Source organism: Crocodylus porosus, unplaced genomic scaffold (assembly GCF_001723895.1).
Source record: "Crocodylus porosus isolate Cpor-Errol unplaced genomic scaffold, CroPor_comp1, whole genome shotgun sequence".
In the NCBI taxonomy this organism is placed as follows: domain Eukaryota; kingdom Metazoa; phylum Chordata; order Crocodylia; family Crocodylidae; genus Crocodylus; species Crocodylus porosus.
The window spans coordinates 42,817,503-42,831,369 of NW_017728948.1; the positions used below are offsets into that span (position 1 = coordinate 42,817,503).

At 37.0% G+C, this 13,867-nt stretch overlaps 1 protein-coding gene across 2 annotated transcripts in view; it reads right to left on the bottom strand.

The window, feature by feature from the left end:
* Nucleotides 1-13,867, bottom strand: part of ARAP2 (ArfGAP with RhoGAP domain, ankyrin repeat and PH domain 2) — a 214,050-nt gene that overhangs the window by 98,214 nt on the left and 101,969 nt on the right. For both annotated transcript variants that reach the window (XM_019553196.1, XM_019553195.1), the window contains exons 10-15: nucleotides 12,665-12,780; nucleotides 11,423-11,622; nucleotides 10,415-10,500; nucleotides 9,208-9,390; nucleotides 5,375-5,549; nucleotides 2,921-3,055 (exon numbers count right to left, since the gene is read on the bottom strand). In XM_019553196.1, the coding sequence (XP_019408741.1) occupies nucleotides 2,921-3,055; nucleotides 5,375-5,549; nucleotides 9,208-9,390; nucleotides 10,415-10,500; nucleotides 11,423-11,622; nucleotides 12,665-12,780 (895 nt within the window). The remainder of the gene's footprint in view (nucleotides 1-2,920; nucleotides 3,056-5,374; nucleotides 5,550-9,207; nucleotides 9,391-10,414; nucleotides 10,501-11,422; nucleotides 11,623-12,664; nucleotides 12,781-13,867) is intronic.

Sequence of the window (13,867 nt, forward strand, 5' to 3'; positions counted from 1 at the left end):
TACCAGGAGTGACTAGGAATAATGGTCACAAGCTGGCAGAGGGTAGATTCAGGCTAGATATCAGGAGGCACTACTTTATGGTCAAGGTGTCTAGGATCTGGAACCAACTTCCAAGAGAAGTGGTGTTGGCTCCTACCCTGGGGGTCTTTAAGAGGAGGCTAGATGAACACCGTGCTGGGGTCCTTTGACCACAGTACTCTTTCCTGCAATGGCAGGGGGTCATAATCAATGACCTGCTCAGGTCCCTTCCGACCCTACAAACTATGAAACTATGAAAGGCCTACTGCACTTGAACATATTCAGTGCCTCACAGAACTGGATTTTCAGTGCTTTGTAATAAAAATGTTAGTTCTGCAAACTATTTAATTTAGGAATTAAATTTTGGCTGAAAGCTTATTAACACAGTGGGGTGGCTCTGGAATGTTAAAATGTCTTTAAAGACCTCCACTGCCCTTGTTTATCTTAAAAAGACTAATCTTTGATAGACTGCACCAGAATGGTAGCTACAATTGAGATCTCTTCCTGCTGTTTATCAACAGCTGTTAACTAACAAACACTTTTGGAAAAGCTATGCATTCCTGCTGAAATCATTGCTGCTGCAATAATGAGACTTACACAAAGTGTTGTTCATACCACTTTCTGATCTATTTGAAACCCAGTAGCAATCCACTAATTCATACTTAGTTAATCTGCATTTTCAAAAAATTAAGAATGTCCCAAGGGGTATGAACCTTGGAAGCCCCATTGCTTGCACTGCCCTACATTTTCTGTTTGACTTTAAGCATTTAGAGAGAACTGCACAAAAGAACGTAGGTAGTCAGATGCTAAGTGTAGCGATAACCAATAGTTAAGCAACTGATCTCAAGAAGAGAAACTACAGCCTTGAATTAGGGGCTTAATGACAGTTAGAGAAAAATATGACTTCCAGGCAATCCTCGACTTATAACGTTTCCAGTTACAGCATCTACACTCAAAACATTTATAAATTGACACCCTGTTACAACTTTCTGATGTCAGTTTCAACTTTACAACACTTGATCTCATGCAACACCATACCAGTGAACAACTTGGCTGCATTGCATATCTCCCTGGAGAACACCTGTCCAAACTTCCTTGGACACTGCCTTTAAGAAAGCAGACAAGACTCCAGAAAAACCTGCAGCCAAGACTCCCGAGAAGACTCCAGCCAAGAACCCTTCAAAAAAAGTCTAACCAAGAGCTCTTCAAAAAGTCCAGCAAAGCCACCTCAGAGAAGTCCTTCCAAATCAGTATGATTGCTATTTATAGTATAACTACATTAATGTAGCTATATTACTCATCTATAATTGATTGAGTACAAAATCCTTTAATTATTTTTGTTGGAAAAAAAAAAAAACCAGGAACCAATCCCCCACTTATAACATTGTTTCCTATGGGAAAAAATCGGTTCCAAGTTACAATGTTTCAACTTAAGATGCAGTTTTCAGGAACCAATTGTGTCATAAGTCCGGGGACTGCCTGCATTAGATTCAAGGAACCTCCTGTCAGACTTAAGGTCCCCTTGAAAAATGCCTGCCCTTAGCTTTTACTTGCTTTTTAACTATGGAAAAAATAATAGAGCAATTATTCTGTTGCAAGGAACTCAAAGGATCACAACAGATCAAAAATCTCTGGGTTTATCTTGTGAATCAAGTGTAGGTATCTGTATGCTTAACAGTTCTAATATTACAACACGGCCTGAGAAAAATCTGTCAGCACTCCAGGGTACCAAGATACCCTGGCTGACAATCACTTCTCTGTTTCCCAGGGCTATGTCTTAGAAATTCCTTAGGCAGAATTTGGACACTTAAATCTGAGACTGTGATCCTCAAAACCCCAGTCTAACACCAGCGTTCCCTCTAAGCTGCACGGCCACACAGGTGCACTCATGCCACATTGCCAGGCACACCTGCATACCTTAGGGGGAATGATAACACTGTAGATCAGGGATCAGAAACCTACAGCTCACAGGCTGGATTTGGCCAGAGGTATATGCAATACACAGCCCACAGCTCAGTTTGCTGCATCCCCTTCACCATGCTACTTATCTCCTGAGCAGCACCCCACACTGTAGCCATCCTCCTCTCTCTTACCATCTCTCACTCCCTCCCACAACACGTGCCATTTACCATCACCTCTAAATTTGGGCCCTTCCTTCTGTCCCCAGTAGCAAAATGCAGTGGCACATGTGGCAGAAATGACAGCAGGGGACTTGGTTGCTGCAGAGGAGTGGTGGTTCACAGCAGCAACCAAGTCAAAAGCAACTGACATGCTACTCAAAGTGTAGTCAGGCAACCTTTTCAAGTTCGCATTTTTGTCTAATCAAGTTCCTGCCTAAAAAAGTATCCATAGCTGTAGCTCTCCTACCATCACAGACAAAATTCCCCATGATCCACAAAATAAGCATTACCCTGATGATATCTGTCTAGAGGGACCCAGGCCAGCAAATTTGACTTCTTTATTTTTTTCAACACCAAATTATAAAGGCATTTCTAAAATGACTTCCTGAATATTAACATTCCTGATGAAAAACCTGTTGGAACCAGTTACAATATCTGTAAAAATATAGTTGAAGTGGGCAGTATGTTAAACTATTTTATTGTTTAGTGAATAGCAGTAGCTGTTAAACTAATCACTTTTCAGTAGTTTATTTTTTCAGCAGTTTATTTTTCTTTTCTCTTCCATCAACTTCTCTTTATTTTCCACAAGCATTATCTTCCATAAGCTACTAAAATGATCACGATTTTCCTTGAATTAATCTTAACTCCTTTTGATTGTGTACACTTAGGTTGCTGTTGGGATCATAAAATCTGTTTTTAAAATAACCTAACAAAAATTACAAGGCACTGAACTTATCTATGTTGTATAGTACCAATCAACAACAGAAGTGAAAATGAAATACCTTCTTTCAATTTCTTCTCTGTAAACAGCTTGACAGTATTAAAAGAAAGTTTATATAAAAATTCACAAAGAAAGGTGGAATGTGAAGAATCTTCAGAGAAACCACTTTCAAAATGAGTATCATAGATTGGGAAATCTATAAAGAGAATGAATGCAGTTAGTTACACAATTTCCACTATGAAAAAGAAAAAAAGGTTTAAAATGTATATCTTATTTCTTACATGTGCAAGGTTTTCACCTACAGAAATGCAGTAGCTGCATGACTTAAAAGTACATAGTTTCTTTTTACAGATATACTCCTATTAAGTTATTTTAATATACAAGCTAAATAAAATGGTGAGGAGCTAAAAGACAAATACTCCCATTTGTTGCAACATTACTGTGTTCTACCAACAGCAATAAATGTAAAGTAGCATATGCCTTTTTGGGTTTTTTGTTTTTTTAATAGTCGCTCTACTAAAAACTTGTTTTAGAATCCTAGACAAGCAGGGCTGGATGGTACCTCATAAGGTACCATCATAGTCCAGCCCTTTATCCTTAACTAGACCATCCCAACCAAGTGTAAAATCTGCTCTTGAAAACTTCCAAGGATGGAGATTCTACAACTTTCCTAGGTAGCTTGTTCTACTGCTCTCTTAACCACTCTCATAGTCACAAAGTTCTTCCTAATCAACCTACAGTTCTCCTGTTAATGCATGAGGGCATTACTCCTAGATCTCTCCCCTGGCCAGAGAGAAAAGCCCAACTCCATTCTCTCTGTAAATAACTTATTTCAACATGGGATTTTTCTTGAGGATTTAGTTATGGCTTTGTCCCACTCAGGATTAGAAGACAACTAAACTAGGGGTGAGCTATGGCTTGCAGACCAGATCCAGCCCACAGAACCATTTGATCAGACCCAAAGACATGTAGCTTAGGCAATCTTCAGCAGCTGTTTTCCAGTGCCACCATGGGAAGAAGCCCTGGCTGTCGGCACTTACTTTCCTTCTGCCATTATGGAGAAAAAAAGCAGCAGCACCTGGGTCTAGTACACACCCAACCCTGACCCAAATTGGGTCAATCAAACCTGCAGCCTTAAAACGTTGCTGACTGTTGAACTAAACAATTAAAGCCAGCTTTCTGGATTTTCCATATTCTAAGGGGAAAGAACCCTCTCCCAGGCTCTTTAATACAGCATATTTGCCCAACATACCAGCTGAAACTGTAAGGGGATGAGAAACATGCACTCTACATGGAGCTGTAAGAGTACTTTGCAACTTAAATTAATGCAGAAAGTTTATTAGTGCAGAACATAATGTGCAAGAGAAGATTACCCCAACCTTAAGTCTGTCTTAAATTCTGATTAGTATCTAGGTTGAATGCAAGGCATTGATCTTGACCTAACCCCTTGATAATTTAGAAACCCTGCTAAAGACTGTATTTCCAGTCACAGTACTGAGCACAGGGCTGTATGAGCTAATATTAATTAGATCGAGGGTTATGTCTGTGCTACAAGGTGAAATGTACCTAAGCTAACTTTAAAACAGCTTGTTCAGGTACTGAAAGCAATCTAGCTGAGTAAATTAGCTCATACAGACTCTTGTGCTGCTGCAGACAGTCTAATTCTGAAACATCAGCCAACACAGTTATCTGCACTAGAGTACAGTGCACATATACCCTAGAGTAAAGACTTCCAACTCTCTCAACATGTCCACATGAGATATTACATTGCCATAGTGTCACCAGGCACCAACTGTGGCGCCAACGCTATTGTGCAGTAGCAACAAACTACTGCACAGTGGCTCATCGCTACTGGACAATGGCTACTAAAAATAGCCGTGTGGTATCAGGACTGTACAGTAGCACCAGTTACTGCACAGTCTGCTGCACATGTAGACATGCCCTTTGTGTTATTCTCCAACTCCTAATCATACATGGTCAACAGATGACAACTTTCTAGGCATGTTGGAAGGTTCATCTGTTTCCCCAACCTGTAACAGAAGTCAAGAGCTGAGATGTAGGCTGGCTTGGTTCAAATTGGGACTTTATTATTCTTGCAAAAGGGACTTTATTATTCTTGCAATGGTCTGATTAAATAGATTAACTGTATTTTTTGTTAAAAGCTAAGTAAATATCAACTACTGTCTTCAGATTCTTTCTGTGAAACCATAATGGCAGTAGATTTCTGGAAACAGAACTGCAAGTTTCATATGTGCATGTGTGTCTATAGTAAAATCTTAAGTTTGCTATCTGAGAATAAAAAATGTCAAATGCTCAGAAACACAATTAAATTTGCTTTAAGTTAGAAATATGCTTAGTACCATCCTGCCACGCACCTAACTACCTAGCCACTGTTAAACAGAGCCGGATATATTTTCAGCCCGGCATTGATTTTTCTTCATTTTTCCTTTTATGCTTATTATAATACTAGAGAGTTTCAACCAGAAAATATAAAAAGGATAACATAATTATTCACCTGTAAATTTATTGTGGTAAAGGAATTCCATCTGCAACCTTTGTCCCGCTTTCTTGGCTAGTAAGTAAGGAGTACTGTAGACAGGATCTCCAGTGGCGCACATACCATCAGCTCCACTAAATAACAATGTCAGAGTTTCCAACACGTCTTGTTTAACTACTGCAGCACACAGGGCCTAATCATACAGAAGGGAAATTACAAGTCTGTTTAAAGCAGAAAAATGAATGGAAGAAAGCATCGGTCTCAGTGAGGTATAAATCCTACTGTTTCTGGTCTACCCTCTCTCCCATCTTCATTCACAAAGCTAATGGATATAAGGAATTATAATATAGAGTCTGAACTCATTTTCTCCCAACAGAAAAGCCTTCATGATCTTACTGTACTAGTACACAGGTTTGGCTAGCTAGATGCAAGCCTGACTCAATGCCTATGATAGTAGAGGCAGCATAAATATGGAAAGAAGTTCACTAATTTTCCTGGACTAAAAGAGAGAGACTCTTATCTCTGTCATACCTAAGCCTTTAAAAATGATGCCATCTTTAGAACTTGGAGTTGACAGAAAAAGCTGAAGCACGCCATAGAAATCCCTGCTATTAGAGAGTCCAATGAAATAAACAGAATGGCTAAATCTTAACCCTGATTTATCAAATGACTGGGTGGGGTAGGGGAGGCTGGGGTCAGCACTGGGCTGGTTCCAGCAGCCTTACCCGGGGGTCCTGGGCACCTTCCGGGGCTCCAGCTAGCTATGCTATGGTTTTGAGCAGCACACACTGCCCCACATGTGCCACTCTGCTTTTTTTATGCATTGAGTTTTTTTGACACTCCTGAGTATCTAGGGGGTCAACCTCTCCCCTCCTCCCTGCACTGCTGCTTTGCAGTAAACAGCACATCTGAAAGTTCGGTATGTGGGTGCCACAGATGGGTCTGTGATGCCATATACTGTGCAGCCACACTCACCTCGACCTGGCCAGAGAGATTATACCAGTTTCTGCATCTGTACATCAGAGCAAGTTGTTCTGTGCTGAGTAAGACCAAAACTGTTTAATACAACAAGAGGTTCTACTGCCTCCTAATGCCCCTAACATTGATAAACACGTGGGAAATCAGGTAAATGAGAGATTTAATATTGGTATAAAAGTGAAAAAGTTTCATGCTGGTTTTATTTTCCTGCACAATGATGCACTGAACTTTTAATTGGCACTTGACCTAATTTCTCTCCCCCAGACATGTAGACAAAATGGCTAAACTACAAGCAAATTATTCTCAATATATTTTATATATTGAGGTTTAGATGACAGAGGTCAATTTAAAATAGATTAAACACCACTCTCTTTATTTTTCAAGGCACATATAATGTACTAAAGGCTCTATAATTACTTAGCAATGCCCATCTAATAACACAGTAATTTCAGGTCCCTGCAGAGCACTTGATAATTACATCTGATTTTACCCAGTATTTAAATGATTAATTATCACTTAAAATATCTCATAGACTTCTGATTTCAGAAAGATCAACCTTGGTTATAAAGCAGAACTAACTATATTATATTTCTATGAATAACTGCTGCCATAACCAAAGATGTGTAATGTAACAATTACCTACAAGTAACAGAACTATATTAGACTGTCTATTTTACTTTGAAACTTTGAGTGAAATAATTTCCGATAGCATGAAACCTAATAGATGCTTTTTTTTAGTAAAACTAAACAAAAGATCTATAAAGTCAGTCAAGTATGATGTAAAATATGTAGTTTCAGTACACATGGTCTGTATTTTGAATGTGTTAATATGAAGTCATTTAACCTTCTTCCCTCTGATTATATTTTGTTTGTATCTTAATGAGTGGTCATTACATTAGAGAGCAATTTCTTTTTGTTTCATAGTCAAAACCTATATTTCACCAATTTAAGCTCTCCTTATCTCTTCACTGAATACACTCCATATCCTTTTTTGGGTTTTTTGGCAAATATGACTAAAAGATCATCTAGTACACCATAATTCCAAACAATATGTGTTTTTAACTCTGAGCACAGCCTTTCTTCTATGTTCATGCATTCTCAATATCTGTAACTATGACATGAAAACATCTCCTTTATAGAATAGTCTTTATAAATCTCTATGGAGACAACCTATTAACTTAAAAGAATATAGTGGGGGGGGAATCTAGATTTTTTTAAATCATTCTATTAATTCCAGTTTATTTCACATCTAATGGGACAAAATCTACTGAAAAAGAAAGCATGAATTATTTTCACACTTGATAATACTACATCATTTAATATGCTATATTTACTCAAACAACATGGGGATGAAAAAGCATTGTCTTAGATTTGAATATCAGCCAAGGGCAGGCAGTGGCTCAGCTCTGACTTCAGACTCAGGCTTGGAGCCAAGGCAGAGCTGAGCCACCATCTGCCCCAGGACAGGGTGGCTAGTGTGGAGGGGAAGCAAGCATGCAGCAGGGGTGGCAAGTGAGAATGGCATGGGGCGGGGGAGCGCAGGGGAGACCCACCTGTACAACTCTGAGTGCATGTAGTGGCTTAGGAGAAGCTATGCAGCCTGCCCCTCTCCTATACCCTGCTCCCATCCCGTACTAGCTGCTTACCTTCTGCCCTAGCTCTGACCTTGAAGAGTACGGTCAGATTGAGGCCCTGCCATTAACTACCCCGGAGCAGAGAAGCAGAATATAAGCAGAAGGGAGGGGTGCAGGTGACAGGGGTCAGACAGACGTGGAGGGGTGAGGGGACGATGGGTGTTGTGAGCAGGCACAGTCAAGCGAAAGTTGGGTGGCAACTGGCAGGGGGGATAGGAACAGGTATGGAAGCAAGAGACAGGCAACGGGTACAGCCCCATGTTTCCCTGTTGCTGTTTTCCCTGCCGCAGCAGTAGGAGGGGAGGGGAGGGGAGGGACAAACAGGAAACAAATTTAAAGATGACATTCCATTAATTAGATTCTGTATATGGAAAATAAAAACAAATTTATAATTTACCATGTATACGATCTAATTATTTGGCGGGGCAGTTTCTTAAGTTCGAAGTTGTCTTGGATTCAGGTAAATATAGTAGTAAACGTTATTTACCAGATATATAACATAATACAATAAGTATGTTAAGATGACACCTAAGCCACTGAAGTGTTAATTTTTAATCTCCAAAGCATGCTTGTTTAACTAGCGGATTTGGTTAGGTATATTACCTGAACACATACCATCATTGTTTCCGAAAACCAAAAACATGGTGTTAAAAACTACAGTTCATAACAGATATGTATATCTGACAAATACTTTAATGGATCAAAAATTGAATTCAACACAAGGCATTTTACATTGTATAGCTTATTGTTATACAAATCCATTCAACGGTATCTAACAATATGACCTTCACTTAAAATTAAATTAAAAGGTAAGATTATTTGAGAGACAATATACGGGATGTTTGTAAATAAAAAAGTCTCTCTAAAGTACATTGGTGCTTCTACACCTAAGTGATTAATATCATACACATGAAAAGATCAACAAATGCATCACAAACACTTAAGCAATCATTTTTTACCCTAGCTTTACACTATACAGTTTGAATTCCGAGCTCTCTTTATTCTAGTGCCAGGAGTTACAAACTGGACTACAGACAAGTAGAAACTGTGAAAACTGGCTCACATGTAGCTTTGTGGATTAAAACTATTACTGAGAGACTGTTGGGGGCTTAACCTGGTTTTTACCATTTATTATTAAACAACCAAACAATAACCTAGAAACAGCAGTTAAGTGACTTTCAAAACATACTTCATCTACATCATGGCAAAATCAGGTTTATGGTTTATCATAAAAATTACCTTGTTTAATTCTTCTCTGGTTCTGTATGCAGAAGACATTTTCCTGAATTTTCCTTCTTTGTATTTTTGTGTAATAAATGTTATCCTTTTATCTATAGGGGAGTCCATATGCAACTCTTCATCTGGAGGAAGATTCCCTGCCCAAAAGCTGTTAGCCCTTTTATTTCCAATGACAATAAAAAGCTGCAATAAATAAATAAAGTGTCATAGAATATACACATATTATTTATATTTATGTATGAAACATATAATATTTCTCTCTCTCTCTCTGGGGGAAACAATGGAAGTCATTGCTTATGCTGTCCTGCAAAATGGAGAATGAATAATGAAAGAGTTCAGAACTCTATGTCTATGATTAATTATCAATAGCAATTGAAGCTTCATAATGCTAGCCAGATACAGTATTTCAATAACACTTCCTGAAAGTTTGACAGAGGGCAGGCAAATATGTTTTAGAAGCTTGCTGTGCTGAACACCATCTTTTGCTTTTCAAAGTAAACAACAAATCCCCAGAGGAACACCAAAAAATGAGGAAAGAGGAGAAAGATTTTTTTTTTTTTAAATCAACAACAGATGCATCTGCTCTTCATTTTCAGAAAGCTTTGCCATTCAAGCAATATTCCTTATGAGTACTGAACTTTCTCAAAAAGAAAGAAAAAGTACTAAGCACCATCATTTACAAGCAATTCACAGGAAAGGAGAATATTTATGTAGTATATTTCTCAGCACCATTACACTTTCACTTCTTTGCTTGAATTTTGCTTGATCTAAGAGCGTATTACAAGGAGACAACATTTTGGGTATGATAGAACCATTAAACATACGATAATGTATTAAGTCACAGCAAAGTAAACCTCTCTACTGGGAGTCTTGTACCTAGTGAAGGTTTGAAGGCAGCAGCCACTGCTGTTGTATTGACTGTCAGCTGTAGGAGACGCAGAAGAATACGCAAAGCAAAGGGAGGAAAATCAGTTATGCCCTTTCCCTAGTACCTTGTCCTTATACAAAACTAAAAGGAACAAAATAATCAGGCCTTGAATGCATAGATTATGTTTAATCATTACATTTAAAACATTTAATTAGTTATAAAACAAAACTGCTAATTCAATATGATTCTTTAAATCAGGAATACTGGGAAAAAAATCCAAAATTTTAAGCATAAACAAAGAAATTTATTTATACTACTTCATTTAAATACTTTATTTACCTCAATAAGTTCATTGCTCCAAATACTGCCATCCATTTTTAGGCTCCGGACCTTTGAATCTCTTGGTCCTAAAGATCTGTGTTGCCCTGAAGAAAAGAAGCCATACATTCATAAATATAAAAATTTAGCCTTACTGATTAATAAGCAAAACAAAATGTCTTTTTTTTTTAAAACCAAAACTGGCCTTAGTGTAACTCCTAGCACTAGAATGAACTATATACAATCTGAACTTTTTTAGGTATACACAGCTAGACTGCTTTCACTGGATAATAAAAGAAGCCCCCCAAAACTAGAAGTTTAAATTATTTGGAACCAGGATGTTATCTTTCTTATGCAAGTACTGTGTATAATTATTCCTTCTCCAAATATTGAATAATAATTATGAAGAGACAACATATTTTCTCTAACTGGTGCAGCATAGCGTTTTACGTGTTTTTATTTTATTTACAATTTTGGTTTTCCACATATTTACTTGAAACATAAAAAAAAAATCCCACTTTACCTGCAATTTTAAAAGTATGTTAAACACACACACTTTCCAATATACAAGTAGGCTGCTAACAACTTCTCAAAAAAAGATTTCTCTGTAATTGTAAAATATAGGCAGAAGTTATGGAGGTTATTTCTGCTATTTTTAATTTACAAGGTCCACTCAAATCTTCTATTCTTCATTTACAGCCCAGTTCTACAATATACTAGCAGCCTCTTCAGAAGTGCCAAGCAGCCATAAATTTAATTAGTAGCAAATAATTATTATTTTGAAGGGCATTGAACACCAGAGGATTGACCACTTACTTATGCATGGAAGCAGTTTAGAATAATGATTAACATTTCTAGTCTTTGCTTTAATAGTATAAGAAATATCCTTCAATTTCCATTTCTCAAAACATTTACAAAGACATATTTCACAGGACAATGTAAAAATAAAACAGCCAATGCAAGGACATGTATACGTATGCACATATTACATTCAACAGACCTAACATGGTCTATTATTAATTACTCTACCTGCACACTTCTTACAAATGACAACACAGAGATTGATGGATGCCCAGTCTGGATTTGGAGCTTTACAATCAGCACAACTCCTATTTGACTCATTGAACCAAATCTTCTCAGCTACTTCATAATCAGAGAGAGTTTCTGCTATTGATTGCTGCAGTGCTTCAATCCACTCTTGTTTCTCTCTTTCAGACTCTGCTGTAAAGCTGAAAGAATTGACTTTTCTGCATTATTGATCTTTATTTTAAAGCCCAATTAAATAAGATCTGTATTCTGCCTTATTTATTTAATCACAGATGAAATTGTAGGTCAAAATAAAACAAATTCTTCTCTACACATTTAAATATTAAAGATGGAGGATATTCTTTTATTTTGTTCTTTCATGAAAACACTTCAAATATCATGTTCTTAAAAAGCTAACTGGGATTAAAAGCACTAGAAATGCAGTTTGCAACACGGAGTTGATTTCAATCTTTGTACCTCTACATAAGATAGATTTAAATTTGTGTCACAACTGCCTTAGGAGTTATGAGCATTTACCAAGGAGAAAGTAGGTTATGGATAACTCCTTAAGACAGACTGAGATTCCAATGGTGTTGGTATAATGCAAGCCAAAGTACATATTATCTGATGCAAGTAGACATAGTATCAAGTCACTGGTCATGAATGATGTTCTAGACTGATGAGGATGGGGGGGTGGGGATAAAAATAAAAAAGGGATCAATGGTACTGAATGAAAAAGACATTTGCTTTGTAGTCTCCTATCTGAAGACTAGTGTCCAGAAAAATCAAGTAGGGAAAAGAAAAGGAATAATTATTTTCCTATGTTCTTGATAGATGTTCTACTACATAAATGTTCTACTAGTTTCAGCAGGAAGCTCTTAAAAATCCTCATATGCCAGCCATTTTAAGTAGATACTTATACCTATTTACTTTTTCTTTAAAAAAAAAAAAATACATTGTACCATCATCTAGAATGAGGCAAAGCACAGAAAGTGTATTACAAAATAAGAACGTCTGAGGCCTGGGATGTTTAATAAATAGACAACATTAAAAAGAAATGCTAAGGAAAAAAAATCTTGCAGCTATTTAAAAATGTTGAGCAACAAGTATAATCAACATCTAATCAATATAGTCAACACACAGTCACATAATTAATAATCTATTTACTAAACTGAGATTAAGCAAAAAGTTCTACAATGTATTACATCTTTTTTTTTTAAGAAATGAAACATTAAAAGTTCTTACCTAAAGCTTTTATAAGGAGTGATAATTTCAAAAGACTGCTTTGCACTCCGGTCCACTTGTTTTACATTGGCGACATTCAGAGGGATTATAGTGATACCAAACCCAGTCTTAAAATCCTGGAAGCAATAACAAAAAAAAAAAAAAAAAAATGGTGGTGGAAGACGTGGTTAGATTTCATCCTTCATGGATAAAACAATTAAACAAGAAGCTTTCTAACCACATTATCCAGTATACATACTGTTCACAACATGTAATGTTTTCCTCTTTGTAATTAAGGACAGTTAAAATGCCCCAGATTATATCCTACATTACTGTTCCACTTACGTGATTCCTGCAGTTGCCAGTGGGAAGAGAAGCTAGCTGTGTTAGTCTGAGGCAGTTAGAAGGTAGGACAGGGTAGTATCTTAGAGCCTAACTGGTGCAAAGCAGCATAAAGCTATCACAGGCAACAACCCATTTTGTCAGATACTACTGAAGACGGCTGTTGCCTATGATAGCTCATGCCTCTCCGAATTAGTTTGTTTCTAAAGGAGCCACCCTACCCTATCTTCTGCCTACTGATACTAGTGCAATTAAATTCATTACAATTGGGGGAAATGGTTCTTTCAGTTCTGAACAAGACAACACCAATCTAAGAAAAGCTGTTTTCACACAAAGCCAAAAACTGGATTAAAACGTGCTTTATTTTCTCCCTAAAAATCTTTATAAAGTGTGGGCGTGTGTGTGCATTTTTAATATATATTTAATAGGTATAATTTCTCTTTTAGAAGAATAAATATTACCTATTTTTACAATAGAGTTATACAACAAAGTTTAAAAAATACAGTTGTTAAATATTCATCATTTCTGTGACACTGATATGAATTTGAGAAAGTAAGTTCACCTCTCCACATTTTAAATTCCCAATCCATAAACTAAGGTACAGGCAGTCCCCAGACTTGCAACACAATTGGTCCCTGAAAACCATGTCTTAAGTCAAAACATTGCAACTTGGAACCAATTTTCCCATAAGAAACAATTTTATAAATGGGAGATCCTGAACCAATGTCCAACACCCTTTTTCACCAAAAATAACCTAGAATTTTGTACTCCATCAATTATAGATTGGTAATATAGTTACATTAATATATTTATATTGTAAATAGCAATTTTATTGATTTGGAACGACTTCTTGGAGGTGACTTTGCTGGACTTTTTGAAGGG